The 23,274-nt window shown below is 46.8% G+C and overlaps 1 protein-coding gene across 1 annotated transcript in view; it reads right to left on the bottom strand.

Moving 5' to 3' along the window:
- Positions 1 to 10,688, bottom strand: part of PELI2 (pellino E3 ubiquitin protein ligase family member 2) — a 66,636-nt gene extending 55,948 nt beyond the window's left edge. The window contains exon 1 of the mRNA XM_051768827.1: positions 10,527 to 10,688. Within this exon, the coding sequence (XP_051624787.1) occupies positions 10,527 to 10,603 (77 nt within the window). The 5' untranslated portion in view covers positions 10,604 to 10,688. The remainder of the gene's footprint in view (positions 1 to 10,526) is intronic.
- Between the last annotated feature and the right edge of the window lie 12,586 nt (positions 10,689 to 23,274).

Raw genomic sequence — 23,274 nt, 5'->3', positions numbered from 1 at the left:
GAAAGTCACATTGCACATAATAAACTAGGAGAGTGCACTGAGCTTGACTTAGATCCTGCTAATCACTTAAACCCCAGCTTTGCTTACAGAGGGAATTGTATTTTTTGTAGTCTTCCTGCATCCTTACATGGAAAGGATTTCTTTTGCTGTATTACACCAGTCTCTGCACACTGGAAACTCAAAACTTGCCATAAAACTCAATGTATGGCACTCCAGTACTGCAGCTGGAAGTGGGATTGTGCAACCCAAGAGATAAGGCACAGCTGAGCCAGCAATGGAACTGCAGCATTTTGTGCTCAAACACTGAAAGTAAGGCACAAAACACAAGTCAAAAGTTAAAGCTCTTCTGCTCTGACAGCAAGCAGCCTGTGAAAATACTGAAAATACAGCTTATTTATCTTTCATAGGCAAAAGGAGGAACATACCCAGAGCTTCTGGGAAAGCTCTATCACAGCCTTTAAATGGGTGCAGGAATTCACTACCAAAAAGGTTAGTTAAGAAAGTACTTGTGAAAATGATGAAAATTGTTCCATTTGCTTCATTTGCTGGTAGTTTTTTGGCAAAGTCCACCGAGGTATTGACAGCACATTTAATTAAATCTTCTGGCAGAGTCGGATGAGGGAACACTCTTAGGAGGGAAGAAATCCTCTGTCTCCACTGCAGTCCTGCAGCAAAGCACTGCAACCTCTCCCACCACACACTGGTCATTCTGGAATGAGACTTCATGCCCACAGCCCAGGACAAAAGGCCACACTAAAATCTAAAGTCATGAATCAAAACTCACTTCCTGATGCACTGGGAAACTACTCCAGCATATTTTAAGATTCAGAAGGCAATTCCAAGTGGGTATTACACATCTGTTAGCAGAAAGGTTAGGGCAAGCACAAGGTAATGAATCCCATCTAGTCTGAGATTTCTCTTCAACATCAAAATGATTTTTAATCCAGGTATTGAGCTGCACAGTATTTGCTCTCAGAGGTCAAACATGGACTAGGAGAAAGGCAAGTTGGGAGTACAGTAACACTTTGGTTTATTAATCAGTGTTCCATAAAACCCCACAGTCACTCTGCAAGGCACTGAACCTGCCACAGGATGTGCCTGGAAGCAGGAACCACAGAGCTCCTGGGATCTGTCAACAGCTCAGCCTTTCCTGTGAAAGGAGGACATACACACACTGCTCCTGTTTCAAAGGTTGTGGCTCCACCATCCCTAAATCAGACACCAACAATCATGCTGCTGCACGTGAAGAAATACAGCTGTGCTTATATCAAAGTTTCAGCCCATTAACTTCTGTGTCCAGACTAAACAGTGCTTTCACTCTTCCTCAGGGCACGTGCTGGAAGGTTTGCACATTTGGTCTCCAGTTTATTTGTAATACCCAAGTAGAGATTTAAGCTTTTACAGCTTCAGTTTGTTTACTTTCATACAGTGACCAATTGTCTTCACAGTCAGTACCACTTTGCCTTCATCCATGACATTCCCATGTCCTAAGAGGATACACCTCCCAAGTTTGAAGCCTACCTGTTGGTTGAGGTATGACTAAAGCCATCCACTTTGAAGAATAAAATTGTTTTATGACAGTTTATGAACTTACTGGATTCTAAAAGCACACGTTTGTGGGTGAAGAGTAATTTGAAAGCCTACTAAGCACATCACTACAGTTCAATAAGTGTTTCAAAAAGTTAAAAAAAAAACATTTATCAGAGAGGACGACTCTGCCAACACTACTTTGTCCTCAATTCCTTGAATGTAAAGAGAATAAAAAGAGAATTTTGCAACAGCAGGGATCAGTTAATATTACAATACTCAAGGAGACAACCATAATGCTTCTTGGCTTTCTCCTTTTAACCTACTATGGGCCAGCTGTTTCTAATTTTTTCCTGCCTGTCCCCATTCCTTGGGACAATTTGCAACACAGCAAACTAACATTTTACAGCAGTATTTGTCACACTGACTGCTTGCACCTCTGTTAAATACAATTAGTTGCTGCACAGCAATGTAGCTATATCACAGTTAACATAACCAATAAATATGACACAAGAACATTAGGTCTTTATTGACAAACACTTAGTGAGGACACATTCCTCATTCCCTAGCACAGGAAGCCACCTTATACATAGATTAGGAACAGTTCACATCTACTTCACCCTCCTTAAAGCACCCAAGTTTTATCTACAGTGAGGTCACTGTGCCTAAGCCCAGTATTAAAAATTATACTGTTAAATGAGGAAAAAACCCATCTAAAGCAAATTACCTTCAGAAGCACAAAACAGAGCCTGCCTGCTTTCCCTCCCTGCAGGAAGAACAAACTGCTATTGAGAGAGCAGCAATGCCTGATAGGTCCTTCAGCCATCAGCACCTTCCTATCACACCTCATCAAACAGAACTCATCTCCAAACCACTTTGCTTCTAATACAAGGAACTCTCCAGCATTGGAGGTGTTGTCTGTATCCATTTGCACAACTGCTGTTCATAATACCTTTCAGCCAGATGACATTTCTGTTGTGGAACAGAGGAAAGCTTTTAGCTGAATTACTCTATCTGCACCATGAGCCAACAGCTGCTGTACCACTCAGCTGCACACGTGCTTCCCAGTGACCTCCCAGGGCTTCCAACACTGGGATATGAAGAACTGCACAAAACTTCATTGCAAGATAGCTGATACTTGCTATTTTCAGGAACAGAGGTTACACTAGTCACAAAATGTAATTGCAGAAGCATTGTCTAAGCGTGTAGACAATGCAAGTCCAGTGTCACCTTGTTCACACACCACTCACAGCCCAATCACACTAAAACCCCGTGTCCTCCTGCCCCACAGCCCCTCAGGAAAACATCTTCAAAGACTGAATATTTATATTACAACTGCTGTAGCTTCACTTGTCTCCTGCAAGGACTGTCTTCTTGTATCCTGAGCTCTGTTAGCTCCAGACAACAAGTGCTGTTCGTGTTTCTTAGTCAAACCTCAAGAAGGCTTAGTCTGAGTGCTGAACTCCCAGACCACAATGCCTACTCAGACATCAAGAAAACCCTACAAACAGTTTACTCCCTGTTGTCCTTCCCTGGTCTGTCTTTGGTTTTCAATCCCATAACCAGAAGGACCCCATCATACAGCCATCAACACCACAGAGACCCAGCCAGAGAGTTATCTGCAAAGAGGTGACATGACAAGGTTAAATGCACATCTGGCCATCCAGGGAGGATGCAGGATGCTGCACCACAGCTGAAGGGCTGGGGTAGCCCTCAGAGCACACTAATCCACTGCCTTGGAACCCCCACTGCTCCTCACTGTACTCCTTGCTTAACATGAGGACCGAGACTATTCCAGGCGACCGAGTAATAGGATTTAAACAGTCTAATCCCAGCTGTTACTTACAGTTTGTCACACAAGTCACGAACTGGTCCCCCAAAGTATGTGAATGTCACTGTGAACTCAAGCCCCGGGACTGACCTGCATAAAGCTACACCAGGAGATGGTTAAAAAAAAAAATATGATGCCAAAATAAGAGGCATAAAACTCTGAACTGCATCTTGTTAAGAAGGAAAAAAGGCATCTAAAGAAAAAGCAAGGCCCCTTCAACATGGTATTAGAATATGCAGGTGACAAGTGAAAAATGCAAGGGCACCACAAGTGATGTCTTCATAAAACAAACAAAATGAGCAGCTTTGCCTTTAGAAGTCTCTGGAAGCAGGCATGCTTTCCATGCCAGCATTCCCATCCCTGTCCCTCAGAGTTCAAACACAAGTCACATGCGAGGTTTTCAGTGGCGACCTTGGGACAGAGCAGAGAATAAACACAAGGATTTCTGTTGGTAAAAGGAAAAGCATCCTCAACACAAATGAGATTTAGGGTATCAAACAGTACAAGTGAAAAAGGATTTGACAGCACAAAGTACACTGGAAACCAGCTAGAGATCCTGCTGGGAGCTCAGACCAAATCCTCCTCTTCTTTACTTGCCTTGCTGACCACAGGACAAATAAGCCACAAGTGTGACAGTGCAGAATAACCAGACACAACTCTAGATCACATCATGAGAAGCATCTCTACTAAACAAAAAGTAGAACTGCAACTAAAAACCTAGAGGAGTTGTCTTTGGAAGGTTTCATACCTGTATCAGCCAAAGCCACCCAGGACAAACTCAGAGCCAAAGTACGTGCAGAAAACACCAACAGGAAATACAACACACACAAGACAAGCCTCCCTAAACAGCAGGTGCCTACAGGCACCTCTGTAGTATTGTGCAAACAGCTGTAAAACTTCTCTGCTGGCACTCTGAACTTGTGAACAAACCCTACACCTTCAGCAAGGCTCCCAGGCTCAGAGCTGTACCATTCTCACACAGTTCCCCGTTAGCTGAGAGTACAGGAGAAGGTTGTATCTTCTCAAAACTGCACTGATACCTGTTATCACCACTGAGCAAGTCAGAGAGCAGCATTAGCTCCATAATAAATGGGAATAAACCAGCCATAACTTGGTTTTGAACTGGATAATAAAAAGTTCCTGAATTCTTAGGGAAAATCTGTTCCCAAGCAACCTTGTAATCACAGTTGTAAAACAGCTTGTTGTTAAGAAGGAGCGTGAAATAGCTTAAGGAAGATACTGCTTTCAGCAACAAAAAACAAATCTCAGCAGCCTAGAAAGTCATTTCTAGGTTTATACGCATATTTTAAAGTAGAGCCAAGTGGACTTTCCACAGTATTTACCCACTTATAAATTTCAGCTGAAAATGGAAAACTATGAATCCCTGATTCTGCCACGATGGGAAAGGAGCAGCCACTTGGTTCTACACAACAACTGCATCAAAGGCAACAAAGTCTTACATTTCTCAGACTTGTTTACTCAGAGTAAACTGTTTTCCATATATTAAGAAAAAAATCCCCTTAGTCTTCCATTTCCACATGTGTGACCTCCTGCCTGTACACACCAAGGGGATTAGTTTAACTTCCAGAAGGCACTCAGTTTCCTTTTTAGAACAAACATTAAACATGCAGATGTTTGATGCTCTGATTTGCTTCAACAAATATAGATTTTAGCTTCTGGAGTCTGACGTTTCTGCTCTCTTGATTTTACATGGGCACTGAGATGCTGTGAATAAAGCCTACAGCTGGATACAAATCTGCACTCAGAGAAAGTCAAAAGTACTCCAAGGAATAGGAGAGTTGCAGAAAACCAACTTGAGTATGTTTTCTTTCTCAGCTTAAACAAAGCAAAACCTTTGCTCTATCCAGTCATGCACAAGCTTTCACTGAAAAATCCACAAATCTTTCCTCAAATATAATCCTTTCTGCTATGTTTTTCTACACTGCAGTTAATGTTCTATTCAGACACAATACTTCTGGTGTTTGATTAATCTACTTGCAAGTTCTGAACTGCCCCTAACCACACAGTCTCAATGTGCAGCATGTAAGACCCACCATAAACTGAGCACGAGGCATAAAGGTCTCCAAGAAGCCATTGCCAATATCAAATAATAATAAAAAAAATCCATTTCTCCAGAACAGCAGCAATTGCTGGAGCCAGTGATTCTCCAAGAGAATCCTGACCTTGAAGGTATTTAAGGGGTGCCTCCCGTTATCTCTACAGTTGCTCCTTTAAATGAAACTAAAGTACATTTTTAAATAAGGCTTAAAAGCAGAACCTGAGTCACCCAAGCAGCTTCACCAATATACCTACACCATTAAGTGCATAAAAATTTAAAAATCGTTAAGCAAAGCCTCAGCTTGCTATCAGGCAACAAATCCATCCATGTGCAAACTAGGACCCCAATTTAATTCCACAGCCAGGATCCCTCTGCCTTCAGTTCATAAGAAGCAGCAAAGAGCTGTCAAGGACAAGCAGAGACACCACGTTATGTCTGCATTTGTCAACACCACTGCAAAGCTGCATCAGCTTCCTCGTGAACTGCACAGCAAAAGAGCAACAACAGTTACCTGAAAAGCCAAACAGGTAAGTTTAAAAAAAAATGGAAATGTGCTTATGAACAGAAAACTCTTCAGAAACTTTGTTTACCCTGTCAGGGAGGTAACGGTGAAGGAGCAACTTTGATCAGTCAGAAAAAGCCACTATGTGAAACAGGAATTTAGTAATGCAGGTCCTTTCAGGTTAACACAGAATGACTGTTTCAAATCTAAAATTGCTTCAAGTATAAAGTGGTCCATCCATCAGAACAGCTTCCCAAAAATTACCACAGAATTTATCACTGTAAACACAGGTGAGAGTTTTCATGAAATCCCTGAATGGGTTGGGTTGGAATACTGGGACATTAAAGAGCATCCAGTTCCAACTCCCCTGCCATGGGCAGGGGCATCTTCCACTAGACCAGATAGCTCCAAGCTCCAACCTTTTATTCTGCTTTTCTCAAAAGGTTAAATTTAAGCAGAACTACAGCCTGTTTATTTGAGGTTGTTCAACAGTCCACATTAAACAAAACTCACATAATTCACAGGAGCTCCTTTGGGCCTGAGGCCTCCCAGTTTACCAATTCGTTTATTTTAATGGTTGACAACGGAAAATTTACATACAAAATGTTGACAGCAATCCCAAAGTGACCACTGTAACAACACTAAGGGACAGCCCTTGGAATTGTGTCTATATTAGACACTGCAAAACCCATTAAGCCTGTAAGACAGAGGGTTCCTCAGCTGAGGATGCATCAGGCTGCATCTCCTTGCTAATGAGCAGCAAACAGAAATCTTTGATTAGTAAGGAACATTCAATTTATGTGCACACAGCTATTAGAAACCCCATCCAAACCCCTCAGAACTGGTTGCAATACAACAGTCAAAATATCCAATGTCAGGTACGAAATCTTTCACTGCTGGAGAACTCAGCCGTTGGCAAACACTCATGTCTTTGGTGTTCCTCCTTCAACTTACATCTTTTTAATCAAGTGAGTTTTCTGCAAGGCCACAGCATGGACACCACCCAGTCCCAAAGGAAGGGAGATTTAAGGGCACAAGGCCACTGACACCTGCCTTCAGTGACAGCACCTTCTGCACCAGGGACCAGCTCCCACCCAGGAACAAAGCCAGGCCTGAAGGACACGTGGAATAAAGTCATCAGAGCACAGTTCAGAGCTGGGGACAAAGGGGCACCGCGAGGAAGGGGACAGGACACACCTCAAGATGTCAACAAGATACCAGACAAGTCAAACAAAAGCTATCGACAAACAATGCACTGACACCGAGACACTGTTCAGGTACTTGCTACCGCATTCAGCATCTCCTCAGCTCCCTCCAGCCACGCGTTCCAAGAAATACAGAATGAGCCATTACTTTGACAGGACTTCAAACAAAGCTGCCTTTTTTTTTTTTTCTTCCCCCCCCTCAAAAAAAAATTAGAATATGAATGCTTCTGCTCCACCAAGAAATCCAGAGCCTTTTGTGAGCAGATGATGCTACGAGCAGATGTACTACAAGCAGACCCACAATCGAGCAGATGATCTCTTCTTTACCAGCCATCTTGACCTGCCTGGCTCGATTTACATAAACTGTGTCTGTTCACTACAACATTGATTATGTAAAACTCGGCAGAATCTTGACCAAACACGCAGTGCCACATCACCGGCAGGGCAGACACGCAAGGCGCTGCTGGGAGAAGGTTATTAGAAATGTGTTTGCAGCAAGGACCGGCGTGAAACGACCTGGGCTTCACTTGGGCTCACGGTAAGGTGCAGACGAGCAATCACAACTATTGCGAGACAACACAGCAACGTGTCCTGGTGGGAGAACCACCTACTGCCAAAAAAAAAAACCAAAAAAAAACCTCCCCCCCTTGATTTAAAGGTCAACAACCTCGCTTTAATACCGCTGAGACAGAGTAAGAGCAAAAGATAAAGGGAAAGTTTTGTCATCTTAAAAACAGGACTCTCAGCAGCTTGCCAGGTGTGCCAATTCCTTTGTTCGTCACCCTTTTCACCACCTAATTTAAAAGTCTCGCAGCTCAAGACACAAGTTATTCATCAACATCACAATCAAGGCTTTTTTCAGAAAAACAACAACCCACACAGTGTCTCAAAACAGCTTTTTTTTTTTCCCCTCCTCTTTTCAAATCTAGCTGCGAGGCTGCGCTATCAATTTTAATCAGGCAGTTGTAAGAGGAGCTGCTTCGCTTCTGCCAGTCCCCAGGTCTCGGTTTCACTACGGGGAAGAGAGCAGACTTACATTGTCTTATTTAAATCGAGCTCCAGATTACAAGATTTTAATACAAAACAGGTATTAAGAGGTTTTTTTAGCACGCCGAACAGATGCTTAAGCCGTTCCAAGAGTTCCCAGTCACAAATGTTGAGTCACCAAAGAGAGAGAGACACGTTTGCATTATTTATGGCACTACAGACAACATTCAAGATATCTCCGATAGGACACGCGCTAATCAACTCCTGAAGTGGCAAATGGATGTTAAACCCCCAGTCTTCGGTTCAAAAATGAAAAAATACCGTTCCTGAAGTCATGGAATTTCCTGGACTGCTTCCATCATGTCTCCCTATTCCCACATCCCGGCTCCCAAGCACGTTGTGTGAGCAGTGACAGCAAATGCCCCATTGTTTCAGCGCAGTGACCAGAGAGACTCAGCTCCCCGTTCACAGACTTCTTGTTCCCGACTGCACTGCAGGGACAGGAGGGTCTGTTTGCTTTTCCAGTACATGTTACACCTCAGGAGATGTGACCTCAGCAGTTCCACAGAACAGCTGAAACTCAAACACGACCTAAACTCAGCCATATGAAGTTTATTTAAATTTCACTGGCATGTTTCAACACACACAGTGAAGATCAAGACCCCGGGAGAACCGATAAGCAGAGATCAATGGGTTCCCATATTAAAGGCAGAGCACACCAGACTTTGCCAGGTTAAGATCAGAGCCAAAACATTTCATACTTCTGTACTTTCAACTGCTGCTAAAAATAGTAGGGCAACAGAAAGGAAAATGCTTCCAGCTGTGCACAAAGAGCCTCTACAGCACAACATCAATTTATGCACTCTAATTTAATTAAAGATTCAGCATTATACTATGACTTTATTGTCAGAGACAGTGTTGCACAGCGAGCTCACCCTCCATTTCCACAGCCGAAAACACTAAGAACATTTCTTTATTAAATTTAGTGCGATATGGTTATTTCTCACGAATCGAGTGACTTAAATTCAAGGATTTCAAGTACCAGCTACGCCACGTTCATGGGAGCAGCTGTATTTTATTCCCCGGTAACTGCATCTTGACCCAGTCTCGTGACAGGAAACATTCAGCATCCCTTAAGGAAAAAAAGGTGCACTGCTGGATACGGGCACCCATCCTGGGCTGCTCTTTTCCAAACAGTTGTTCCGCAGAGGTGAACGCAGCTCTTTTTGAAACGACTCGACCAAAACAAAACAAAAAAATCCCTAAGAAGCCAGAACAGGGTTTCCCACGACCTTGCAGCAAACATGTACCAGATTCTGGGGGGGGGGGTGAGGGGGGGAGGCTGAGGTTGTTCTGCCTCCACGGCTAGGCTCGAAACCTCTCTGCTGTGTTTATGTATAAAAATTATTCCATTAACCATACGTTTCCACGCGTTAAAGCATCAGAATTAAGCATCTCCTCTAAGGGTTCAGAAGGGCTCTCAGCAAGCGCGGCTTAGACGCTTCTCCCTCATCTGCTTCCGCGGCGCTCAGCGAGCTCTAACAGCAGGGCAACAGCGTAATGCCAAGCGGATTACTTTAAGATCCATATCAAGCCGAGAAAATAAACATTTCCACTACGAATCTGAACATAAGCACTTCACCCTCCTTCTCCTCCTCCTCCTCCTCCCCCTCACCCCGCGCCTCTCCCCCTCGTTCCAAAGTCATCTCTCCCCTGCCATCTGCAAGGAGGACGCCGTCTCCCGGAGCCGGGCGAGCTCACACGGCGGCAGGGACGGGGAGAGGGGGGGTGTCTCTGTGTCATAACGCGGAGCACCGCACCAAGTTTCTTCTTCTTCTTCTTCTTCTTCTTCTTCTTCTTCTTCCCCAGACCCGCCGCGACATCCCCCCCCCCCCCTCCCCGGGAGCCGCCGGTCCCCGCTCCGCCCGCTCCGCCCGTTCCGCCCTCGGGCACCGGGACCGGCAACGGCCGCGCCGCGCGCTGCCCTCGGGCACCGGGACACCCCCTCCTCTCCTCGGGCACCGCCAGTCCCCCTCAGTCCCCCCGCCATCCCCTCAGCAGCCTGGACCCCCCCCTTCATCCCTCCCCGACCCCCTCAGGCACCGGGACCCCCCCCGCTCCTCTGACCGCTCCCCGCACGCACCGGGACCCCCCTCGCCCCCCAACGGCGGCCCCGCGCGCTGGGGCGGTGGGAAGGCGGGAATCACCCCCTCGTTCCCACCCCCCGCCACCCTTCCACCTCCGAGCGCTCCCTCACGGCGCCGAGACACCCGAGGGGAAAGAGCGGGGGGGAGACACCGAGAGAAAAGAGGGGGGGAAGCCCCCGCCGCTCCCCCCGCCCCGGGACCGCCGCGCTCCCCCCTCCGTCCCCCCCCGCCCGCTCCCGCAACCCCGGCTCCCCTGCCCAGCGCTCACCCCAGCACCACCAGCTCCCCGTACTTGACGGGCTCCTTGTTCAGCGCGCACAGCTCCTCCTGGCTGGGCGAAAACATGGGGCCGCCGCCGCTGCGGTCGCACCGACGGCCGCCCCCCCACCGCGCGTCGCGTTTCGCGTCCCGTCCAGGCAGCCGCCGCCGCCGCGGGGCCGCGTCCCGAGCGGGCTCCGCTCCGCTCTGCGCCCGCGGCCGCCAGCAACGGCCACTACACCGCGGGGGGGGCGGGGGCGGGGCCAGCGCGGGCACGGACCAACCCGCCGCGCCGGGGGAGGCGGGGGGGGGGGCACGGCGAGTGGCCCCGCCCTCCTCACGCCTATTAATGGCCGGTGGAGGGGGCGGAGCGAACCACGCAGAGCACCGCCCCCTTCCCGCGCGCCTCCCCCCCCTCGGCACAGCGCGCGGTGGTACGGCCCGGCCGTGTTATGTAAACATAGAGTAAAGGGGACCCGGCCGCTCTTAAAGGGGCCGCGCACCCGCGGGACCGGCGGGAACGGGGGCTCTGATCACCGACGGAGGATGGAGGGGGTTCTAGGTCACCTCATGATGTGTTCCAGATCACCTGTGACGTTCCACATCACCTGAGGGTGTCCAGATCTCAGCGGTGTCTCCAGCCCCCCCACCTGACCCAGGTTTAGGTCACCTGCGGGGCTGGGTCTCTTCTCGTCTGTGCCGCGGGTTCTGCGTCACCTCCCCGCGCCTTTGGAGATCTGTGGTGCTCTGGGTTCCCCCGGGGAGCTCCTGGGTCACCTCCTGCCCCAGCGGGAGGGGGCTCGGACCACCCCCATCTCTTGCGCCTTCCATGTGGTCTCCAGCAATGGGGCACCATCAGCTTCTGCACTTGTGGCTGGGGAAGGGCCGCTCCCCTGTCTCCCATCCCTGGATGTGGCAGGACCCACAGAGCCCACCTTCCAACCCCTTCTGTCCACTGTCTCCTTCTGGCAGTACAGAAATGCCCCCACCCCCTTTGTTCTTCAGTGGTCTTGAAGGTCCTTTTCAACCCAAACCGTTTTATGATTTCCAAGGATTTTCTCCCCCCAGTGTCTCCCCCAGCACTCCCTTCTCTCCTCCTTTGTCCTCTGTACCAGACTAAAGCCCCAAACCAACAAAGACTGGCTTGACATTGATCAAAGTCAAGGATAGAAAACCTCATTAGCCAGTATTGGGGGTCTCCAAGCCACTAACAAAGACAAAAGTAATCTCAGCATCCACCATGCTGCTCCTGGCCTTTCCCAAGGAGCATCCTCTGAGCTGGCACAGTCAGACCCAGGATCAAGTCCCATTCCTCCTGCTGAAAGCTTTCCCTCCACCCGAAATTGTATTTAGCTATTAATTTTCCCCAGTAATGTTATTTTTCTGTCGTTCTGGTGAAGAGGTGAAATGGAAAAACCCAACCAATCTCGCAGGGCCACACAACGGAGATCTTCCCAGGGGCTGTGTGAAGAAGACAAGATTTTATTAAAGACAGGGACCTGAATTATTGCAGATTTATCTTCTTTATTGCTCTAACAAAATAGAAAAGAAAGCCAGGCTGTAAGTCACTGTCAGAGAACACAAATACATCCCCGAAAACAGGGTGAAAAACAAACCTCCCGGCTGCATCCTCTTCGACTTCTCCGTTTCTCCCCTGAAAGCAAGACCTTCAGAGTAGCTTGGCCTTCACGTGGCACAAACAAACTTCCAATACTTTTCCAAAACCTGCTCCCAAACAGCTCAGCTGGGCTTCCATAAGTCAAACGTGGCTGGATTTGGAGCATCTTCTGCTGCTCCCCCGGCCCCGTGTGGGGATGGAGGGATGAGGAAGGACCTGGAAGGTCTGATTTTGCTTCTTTCTCCCACTTTTTCATTTTTTAACATTGAGCTTTTCGTAGAAGAGGGGCAAGTTGCACAGAATTTTACACACAGAGTTCATAACCACAAGGTTCTGCACCCTTTGGCCAAACCTATTTTTTTCTGCACACAAACCAGTACGTTTGCTGTCATTAAACACAGAAATGCAGAAATTATTAAATACAGCAAATGCACTGGTTTGCATTGCTGAAAAAAAAAGATAAATTCAGAAAATGTGCTCGTTTGCAACGCTGAGGAAAAAAATTAAATAGGGAAGGTGCTCTTCTTTGCATTGCTGAAAAATAAATGTGCAGGGAAAAGAGCCCAGCGGGATTCACTGGGGAATATTTGCATCTGATTTATTCATAGGAGGTGGATGAGCTGTGCTGGGATAAGGAGTCACACACCTGTCATGTACCTGTGGTGGGAGACTGTGAAATAACCCCTGAGCCTGGGCTGATCCATTATTTTTTTCCTTGGAAATGTGCTTCATTTGTTCATGCCCAATCCCTTCATTCTGTACCTCCCCACGGGGTGTTTTAGGCTGACAAGTGAAGAGGGAAGATGAGCCCCACAAGGTGTTTTAAGGACTGCTGGTCCTTTCCTCCCAAATTGTAGCTTTTCTCCTTTCAATTCCAACAGGACCAATTGCTCCCAGCGCTGGAAACACGCTTTTAATTGTTTGATTTTTAAATTTTTTAAATTTTTGGCTGATGAAGCAGAGCCAGGAGGAGGGAGCAGCTTTGCTGAACGTTGCACAGCTCCCTGACCCACACAGACCACAGCCCCAAGTCCCAGCACTGCTATTCCCTCCAGCTTCAAACATTCCTTTTGCAACTGGTGCGAGCAACACTTGGCTGGCATTTTTCCCCAAACCCATTGAAATAATTGAGAAATATCCCCACAGCTGCATTCTGCTGTTTTTCAGCTCAAAATATCTTGTGTTTTCGGATTCAGGATGGCTCAGCGTGGCTTTTGAGGGCTGTGAAGGGAGGTTTGGTAGTTTTCCACTGGAAGTGAGAATCACAGATAGCTTGGATCACCTTCCCAGCAGCATCAGGGCTGTGAGAGGGAGTTTGCTCCCAGGTTTAGCAGGAGCAGCTGCCTGGATGGATGGGAGGGCTGTCCAGCCAAGCCAGACGAACATTAAAATCAATGTTTGGAAAAAAATCCCAAACATGAAGAAAGAGTGCATGCCCATTTATTTTTAAAATGTAATAAAAAGTTATTTTAAATGCAGGAAGATTAATAAGGCTCTAATTCAGCAAAGTACTTCCAGATGTGCTGGACTCCGGGTGTACTTCAGTGCTTTTATGAATCAGGGCTTAAGGAAGGGGCTTAAAATGCAGAGAACGAATTGAAAGGGGGTTTTAAACTAAAAGAGGGCAGGTTGAGATTGGATTTTGGGAAGAGGGTAGTGAGGACCTGACACAGGTTGCCCAGAGAAGCTGGGGCTGCCCCTGGATCCCTGGAAGTGTCCAGGGCCAGCTTGGACAGGGCTTGGAGCAACCTGGGCTAGTGGAAGGTGTCCCCGCCCATGGCAGGGGGTTGGAATGGGATTATCTTTCAAGTCCCTTCCAACCCAAACATTCTGGGATTCTATGAGCCTTAATAGCCCCTGAATCACACCTGCAGCTTCCACTGCACGTGGAACTCGTGTGGATCAGCACAGAAATAGGGATAAAGGTTTCCATTCCCAGCCCTGTATTATTGCTGTTCATAGAAAGGTTTCCAGGAGTGGGATCAAGTCTGTGTTCAGCCATCGGTGTGGATGGTTGGAAAGCTGATCTCTGGGATTGCAGCAGCCTGGATTTGGTACTCCAGGAGGGGAATAAACCCCAGGAAAGGAGCAAAACTGTCTCAGCTCCAAGGTTAGGATTAAGGGGGTATGACCTGGGTGAGTGCAAACCTTTCTGGTCGGAAAGTCTCCAGCTGGCAGGTGAGTGAGGCTCTCGAGCAGCCACCGAGTGGAAACAGCAGAAGAAAGAGCTGTGGTTTTAAAAAAAAAAAAAAGCTGTTTTAAAATTAGATTTGATAAATAAACTACAGGAAAAATAAGATGTGATTGCTCATAATAGTATGTGTAGAGACCCTCTCAGTCCTGTGTTTCAGAGGTTCAGTGCCTAAAATAGATCAGACTGGAAGAGATTTGCTTTTTCTTACGCCATTTGGGAATCATTTGAACCTCCTATTGTCTAATTTTCCACCATGGAGTATGATTGTCTTGATTCCCAGTAACATCTAAAATTTAGAAAGGAGAATTGCATTAAAAAATAAGTGGGAGAGCTAAAAGCATAAAATACTTCCAAATACCCCAGTAGCAGCTTAAAGATATGGTACAGGCTCCAGCTTAACACGTAACACTCCTTAATAAAGACCCTAAAGGATTTTTTAGAAACAAAGAAGTTAAGCAGCAGAGTGAGGAAGGGTATTAGGAACAAAAAAGATAGCTGTCAAAAATGAGGAAAATAGAATATAGCATAAACACTGGCAAATATAAAACCACAATAAGGCAAGTGGAAAGAATATTGCAGAGCAGTTTGCCAGAGGCATAAAAAAAGCACATAAAAACACAGAAGAGACAGAAAGTCAACCAGGGACTCACTGGGACCAGCAAAGAGTGAAAGTGAGGAAGAAGTTTTGGGTGAAATAAAATGCTGGTGGCTCAAGTAAATGAGCTCCACATGTGTCTGCCCCAGGAGCTGGAGGTGGAGATTCCCACAGCAAAACCCTCATTATCTGCAATGACTCTGATAAGCTTCTTAAATACAAGTGTCACCAAAAAAGATTTTGGAATAAACAGGTAAATTTAAATTGAGAGAGGAGCAAATTTCCAGGGTGAGACGTCACTGGCCCAAGTCTTGGAAAGAGATTCAGATATATTAATAATTGTATCTGTATAATTATATTTTACAAAACATTGTATTTGTATAAATATATTATTATCTATTTGTATTATTATATAAAGGATTGTATTTGTCTGCAGGATGAGAAATAACAAACTTGCCACTGAAGAAACAAGTGTAAGAGCTTAAACTTTAAGAGTTTGAGTGTAAAATACAATCAAGTTCAGGTAAATATGGATACCTGGGATGCACTGGGAATATCTGATACAGCAGGGAAAGGGCAATAGGAGGCTTTTGCAGAAAGAAGCCAAAGTTTATAACACATTCACACCCCCTGAAGCAGTCAATGAATACGTTGGAGAAGGTGATTGCATGTGTATCACATTCCTGGGGTTCAGGAAAGCTTTGCCACTGTAAGAGCTGTCAAAGAGATAAAAGTAGCATGAGATAAAGAAAGGCCTTCATGGATTAGCAGCTGAGTGCAACAGAAACCAAAGGCTAGAGGTAAGTTCTCAGTTTCACAGCGGGGAGAGGCTGTTGCTGGGGGTTTTGTGGTGTCGTGGAGCCCTGGCCAGGCTGCTGAATTCTAATGGGAAAGTTTGCTGACGAGCCAAAAATTTTAAGCTGACTGCAAGGACCCAGCAAGAAAATGTCCAAGTACATACAAGATGACCTTAGCCATATCTGTCTAATGGCTGGCTCTAATTGAGCCATTATCCTTCCAGAAAGGCATCCTGAGGTTTCACAGGCACTATAGGTCCTTCTCTTCAAAGATCAGCTCAGAGAACAATCTAAGTGTAAAACACAAGTAAAATGTGCCAAGATGTTTCTGTGTGTCTTTTCCAGCAACATGGGTTATCCCAGATGGATGGTCTGTGTTGCTTTTTCTGTACCCCAAATCTCACCCACCTTCCCTGGAACACCAGCACTGTGCACTCGCTTCACAGCTTGATTCCTGAAGGACCTGTGAGAGCTAAGGGGGAATAAACACCTTTTGTGTGTGTCTGCCAAAATCAGAAGCACTGGCATCCCAAACCTCAGTGTTGCCTTTATTGCACTCTTCCCAGGAGGATCCAGGTCCATCCACAGTTCCAACCCCTGCCAGGGTCCTGCAGCCCACAGCCAAGTCCCCTCTCAAATCACCATATCCCTCTTTGCAGATTCCTCTCTCCTGCCCCAGTTGCTCATCTGGGAATGGAATTTCTCTCCCCAAGGCTCATCCCTTTTTCCTCATAAATTTTGTCTCCACTTGAGAGTTAACACTAACACAGTGGTGGGAGGCAGAGGATGGGGACAATTTCAGTAATTTACTTACACCTCATTTAGGGGAAATCCTGTTAGTCTGACCTTTATTCCAGCAGACAAAGCTGATGAGACTGATTCCCCGGGCTTGGACCACATTGTCCCACTACAGGAACTATCCATGGCAGTGATGGTCCCCCTCCCCCAGGAGAGCAGCTCTGAGAGCAGATGGCTGGGTCCCCATCCACAAAGAGATATCCAGCCATCCCATAAATCAACCAGACTTCCCCCAGTCAAACATAATGAAAACACCCAAATCACTGCAGGATATGAAAGGAGCTCTGATTTCCGAGCACTGAAGCTCTGGAAAAGCCCCGGTCCATGATCTCAGCCTGGCTCTGGTGTGAAAGGCTCCCATGGCAAGGGCTTGTCACTTTGTCTCTTAATTGCACCGATCCCTGAAAGCCTCCTCTAGCTGCTGGTATCACACAACCAGTATTTATTAACAACGGATTCCACTTTTCAGGGAATGCTTGAGGAACTTCAGCATGATGGGAGTCCCACTGTTTGAGCAGCGCAAACCTCAGTCCCAAAACATCCCCAATTTGCAGGCGCCAAAATATTTCACCCACCGGCAAAGCGTGAACACCCACAAAGCCACTTAAATTCAAACATCACTTTCACATCTCTCCACTACAGAGAATGAAATGCATTTTGGAAATTATTGCATAATAGAAGTGAGAGATGGTCCCCTGGCTCCCATTCAAGCAGCAGATAATCAGCAGGTTACAGAAACTTCTCCCACGTCTCCAGCATGATCCAGCCTGTGCTGTTCCCAAGCAGGATTCAGCTCCATGGCCAAAAGTCAGTGGAGGCCCATCACCTTGTCTCCCCAAATTCCTCATCACTGCCTTTGGCAATCTTTGCAGGACTGATACATATGATTTTGGAAGAGAAGGAAAACGCTGTTTTGCCAAGGACTGTGGGATTTTGATGTGACCTTGTACTCTTTTAGGAGATTTTTTACAATGAGGGTGGTGGAACACTGAACAGGTTGACCAGAGAGGTGGTAGATGACCCCTCACTGGAAACATTCAAGGCCAGGGTGGACAGGGCTCTGAGCAACCCGATCTAATTGAAAATGTCATGCTTATTGCAGGGGGGTTGGATAGGTGACCTTTAAACCTCCCTCCAAACCCAAACTGCTCTATGATTCTATTCTGTGATTCTGGTCTGTGGTTAATAACAGCTTGGGAGTTCAGACTTCAGGGTCAGCAGGACCTGGCAATTCATCAGTTTGTTCCTCTTCTTAGGGTGAGAAGGTGCCAGGTCATATCTGGATAAGTTAAAAGCACCATTTGGCCTCCAAAGTATACACACACCAGTAAAGCCTTATAACCACCTCCTAGCATTTGACATTCTTTTCACTGCTATAATTTACTAAATGCATTGCCAGGTGCTCCTGGCAGCTTTCCAGGCTGCCTTCAGCCATAATATGGATAAACTCAGGAAAAAAAAAGGAAAAAAAAAAAAAAAGGCTGTTGCTGCCCCTGAAACCTTGAAATCTGAGCAAGAGGAAAAAAATGAGGGGGGGAGGGAAAGCCACAACAAAAACCAGCGACCACCATCCGTGCACAGATGTCAGCAGGATGCAGCAAAAGGAACAACATCCTGTGACATCCTGTTAAATGAACGTGCAACGGCAGCTCCCGAAATCCCTAAAATCCCGAGCGCTGCCTTCCTGCCGGGCCGTGGGAGCATTTGCTTTATAGATGGTTTCAGATGGTCACTTCTCCTCCGCCCGCTCGCTCTGGGTAATTAGTAAGTCGTTATCTCTGCGAGCTGAAAGGCTCTCTATTGTCTGGATCGGCTGAGATTCCCGTCCCGTTGTCATTCTTATGGGCTCTTTAGCAGATGGACGGCTCAAACTGTATTTCACAGCAATAAGGTAATGGCTGAGAAACACAGTTCTGGTGGGCCCCTCATTGCTGCTGGAATCGTTAGGAGATGGAGAAGGCTTGTACCTCATCAGATAATGTCTTTCCTTAACAAAGGAGCCGAGTTATCTTGGAAGAGGTTGAGAGCTCTCTGCTTTTTTGGACAGGGAAAAGGCACTCATGCTGCTGAGTTATGTTAAAGGAGGCAAGATTTTGCGTGGAAGCACGAGAAGAATCTATGAAAAGATTGTGAGGCATTTTTTTGAACAGAAAGAGCACGCACATACCTGCTGTTGCCATTAAGAGAGAAGATGAATGAGGAAAGCCTTTGAGCTGAAAGAAAATCAACATGAATTCATTGCTAAGGGTTAGGTATCATATATATAGTGTACATCCAACTCCAGCAACAGAAAATGCATTATTGAAGGAATAGAAAGGACAGGAAACCACTTGCTAATAAAAATCATCATCTGCCTTTTGGAATGAAGGACTCCTCGGTTCAGATGTTTTAGTCAAATCAAAATATCCGGGAAAGCAAAGGCAACCTTATAAATCCACATCTGGAACTGTAGAGCTGGTGGCAAAATCACAGGATCACAGAATGGTTTGGGTTGGAAGGGACATTAAAGATCACCCAGTTCCACCCCCTGCCGTGGGCAGGGACACCTTCCACTAGCCCAGGTTGCTCCAAGCCCCGTCCAACCTGGCCTTGAACACTTCCAGGGATTTGGGGCAGCCACAGCTTCTCTGGGCAACCTGTACCAGGGCCTCACCACCCTCATTGACTCCATAGGTGAGGTTTAGGGTCTTACAACTCCAGTTCTCCACAGGGTGAAAGCAGAGCAAGGTGGTCCAGTGACCACATTCACAACCCCCCTGCCAAGCTAGATCGTACAACAAACATCCCAAAGAGACCCATCCCATGTTCTCCGTGGGCTGTTAAACCCACTGGTGTCCAGGCACATGGTGAAGCCCATGGTAGGAACACGCTGACATCTTTATGAGGAAGAACAGGCTGTGACAGCCCTGCACGAGAGCGGGAAGTTACCCTGTGTTTTGTTCGCCCGGTTTTCAGGAACAGATGGGAACGGAGCCATAGGAAGCCTCCTCGTTCAAGAACTGGCCCAACTTGCAGCTCATTAGCGAGGCCCTACACAGCTAAACCCTCTGCTTGTCCCATCTGCAGCAGCCAAGGCCTCGGTGACCTCAAACCCCCCACCTGGGACCCCTAACCCTGCCATGGCCGCTTATAAATCTTTACATTTTGAGACGCCGGTGGCCGATCGATGATTTCAGGACGCAGATGGAGCATATGGAGGCTATAGCAAGCAGCACAAAGGCAGAAGCCACGGGCCATTTCCATGATCAGAAAGAGAAAGAGTTGCTAATTATGCGAAGGTCATTGACTGAGCGTGGTGCTACATTTAAATATTTCAGCGTGTCCTTGCCTGGGTCCCCTCAGAAATGTTGTGTAAATGCTCCTCTGTTTTGGGGGAGATAAGAAAACACAGAAAAATGCAGATGTCTCTGTTTCATACCACATGAGAACTTTAAAGTAGGCTCAAGCATCTTGGGGGCTTTGGCTTTCTCTTTTTTTTTTTCCTCCCTGTAGTTATTTTTTCATGCTCTGACTCCTGGTTACTCCACACGGTTTCCAGTTTCTGCCTCCCAAAATTTGCATCATCCCTGTGCCTCACTGATGGATGCAGCAATGGCAGCTTGGTGCTGCAGGGTGTCACCTCCACCCCAGCCACCCTGTCACCTCCTCTGTGCCCACAGGGCTTGGCTGACACGGTCGAGGCAAAGGAGACAAAGTTTGACTCTTGTTTTTTTCCCCTCCTCCTCTTTGCAAATGTGTAACAGTGAGAAAGGACATTGTCCTCAGGTCTGTGGGAAGCACAAAGCGATGGCTGTGCTGACCTCCTTATAAAAATTCAAGCCTGTCCTCATTTTCCCTGGAGGTTTTGGTGGCTTGCACACACGTATCTTTGTCCTCCTCCCCTCATCCCCAGTGCTGGCCAGTCCAACAGCCCAGCCCTGCTGCCCACACCAGCAAATCCTGACATACCCAGTCAAAAATTTGACAATTAAGGACAAATTTTGAAAGTTCTTTCTTGGAAGAAAACCTTGCTTTTATTTCCAGGGATGCTGCCAGTTCAGTTCAACGAATCTCAGTTGCCAGCACTGACAACTCAGCTTTTCCCTCTCTGGCCAGTCCCTCACCACTGCAGGCGAAGGGAAGGGTGGGATGCTGGATGTGTAATTTAGAGATTTTCACTTAAATATATTCTCTGTGACCACTGAGGTCCCTGGCTGGAGTCTGTGATTTTTAAAAAGGATTAGTGCTGTGGGAGCCTTCATCCAGATGCCCCCCAAAGAGGTTTTGACCTGGTTGTGTGCTGAGTACTTTGCCCTCCTAAACCTACTGCTTCAAATCCCTATTGCTTTTCTATTTCCAACCCTATTGGTTTGGGTTTTTTAACCCCTTTCAGGCATTTAAATACTGAGTTCACTACTGGTATTGAAAATTTTTTAAAGAGCTCTTGATCTAGCAACCTGACACATAATTTTTTACATATTATATTTATATAGATATAAAATATTATATATTTTTACATTTCTTGTAATGCTTATATATTGTTTTTTATTGGGAGGATGGATGCCCACAGTCACACAGGGTAATTCATGTTCATGGAAAAGATTGAGCTTCATGATAGGATGTGTATTCACCTCTTCCTATCTCCCAGAGCATTTTTGTATTGATGCAGGGTCGTTCTGCTCTGCTCCTCTCTGAAAATTTGGGAGTGAAAAGTTACGATGTGGGTAAATACGTGGGATGCTCTGGGCTTCTTCCCTTAGCCACAAGCAGGATTAAGGCCAAAGAGCTCCTTCCTGCCAAAAACAGGGAGAATAATCCTGTCATAAGCCATTAATATGGAGCTGCATTGGCCCTTGGCAGCAAACCACCAAACCCACAACGTTGTGTTTAATTTGCTGTTAGAGGACAGACTGAATCTTCTTCACTCCATTATACCGAGACGATATTTCAGCACCAAGCCCTGGAAAGAAGCCACTGCTCAGCTCTCCATGACTCCACATCTCCATCCCATCCACTGCTGCTCTAAAGGAATTTTCAGGAGCTCCTGTTTGCTGGGATGGCCCACGTGCAATGAATCCCAGGGTTTTCCATTCACACCAGCACAGCCATGGGAAGCAGAAGGTGTTTCATCCCCCACCTCCACCCCACCAGCCCCAAGAGCCAGTCAAGCCCTGGTACCCATTTTGGTCCCATGTGCACACCAAAGTAGCAAGAGCAAGCAGAAACAACCCCATTTTTGCCCCAGAACAAGAACCAGATTGGATTTTTGACTTTCCACAGGGTTTCTTCCTTCCTTTCCCTTCCCACCCCAGCCCACATGTCCTTATGCGAGCTGGGCTCCCTGACAGTGCTGGGCTTTGACTGGTGACTTCCTGCCTTCCCTGGCTTCCCACTGGACACAAAGCCTTCCCCCATCATCCAGGATGTTGTTTTCTATTTTTACTCAAATCCCTTTAACTTTTTGACATTTTTATGGCAGCAGTCTGGAGGAAACAGATTATCCCACCAGTGGTACTCTGTGGCTCCGGTCCTTGGTTAAGAAGATAAAACTACTTCTTTTCAGGGTTCATCACATTCCTGAACTGCCTGTAACTTCTAACTCACAAAATAGGGAATAAAATGCCTGTAAGTTTTGTTCCATAAAATTTTATGATTAGTCATCATATTCTTCATGTAGATGGGGAACAACGAGCAAGGAACATCCCTCGTTTTAATACAGACAGCCTGGGAGACAACTTTTATCTCAGCTCCTTGAATATTTGTTGGCTTCCTCAAGTCCCATCAGAGCTTGGAAGCTGTTGGGGACGTGAAAAACGGGGCACAAGGGTGCAATGAGGTCTTTTACAAACTGCAGTCACTGACACAGGGACCACTGCTGGTATTTTGTCATAGAATAACAGAATGGTTTGGCTTCGAAGGGACTTTAAGGATCATCTCGTTCCAAACCCCTGTCATGGGCAGGGACACTTTCCACTAGACCAGGTCGCTCCAAGCCCCATCCAAGCTGGCCTTGAACACTTCCAGGGATGGGGCAGCCACAGCTTCTCTGGGTGACCTGTTCCAACCTTGGCCTCACTCGTGCAGAATCTGAGCTTGATATTTATTTCTTTTGGTTCTGTAACAGCAGGGCCTAATCCTGCTTTTATTTTTTGCCTGTATTTTCTGCCAAACACACTTGCTCTAAGATCCCACTTTTCCTTTGTTTCCAGCACCTGGAGATGTGCAGAACAGCCACCACCTTAGGAATATTTTGAAGCAACGAGAGGAGAAACTCCGGAGCGGCTCCAGGGAGAACGCTCCCACGTTCCTGAGATTCCTCTTCCAACGCTCCACAGACAGACTCACGGTTTTATTTGCAAAAACTGGGAAAGCTTCCAAATCCCAGCCTGTAAAGCCTTCCACGAGAAAGGAATAACAAAGCAGCAGAGGAAAATCACGTTTTTCCCCGCTGTGGAGCAAGAAACCTTTGCAAGCAGTGAAGCCCCTGGAGCTGTGCCCCTGTGAAGGACAACGTGCTGCGAGTGTTCGCCGCTGATGTGATGCCCAGGAAGCGTGTGGGGCCCAAGATTTCAACTTGCAAGCACAGCTCTGGGTTGTGTCTCCAAGGATAACGCGCTCTTTCGCCCGCAGGAAAATCCAAGGCAGGAATAAACAAGGTTTGCTGGGAGCCCTTACAAAGCAGGGTCCCTCGGTAGAACTTTTGCACTGTTTTTGCAGTGGTGGAGCCTCCGGTGTGGAGCAGTTGCTCAATCCCATATACCTGGATGACAGTCTCTT

Source organism: Manacus candei, unplaced genomic scaffold (genome assembly GCF_025592945.1).
Source record: "Manacus candei isolate 608988 ecotype Guabito, Panama unplaced genomic scaffold, ASM2559294v1 h1tg000097l, whole genome shotgun sequence".
Taxonomy (NCBI): Eukaryota; Metazoa; Chordata; class Aves; order Passeriformes; family Pipridae; genus Manacus; species Manacus candei.
The sequence above is the reverse complement of the archived record's forward strand: the minus strand, read 5'-3'. Positions and strand labels throughout refer to the sequence as shown.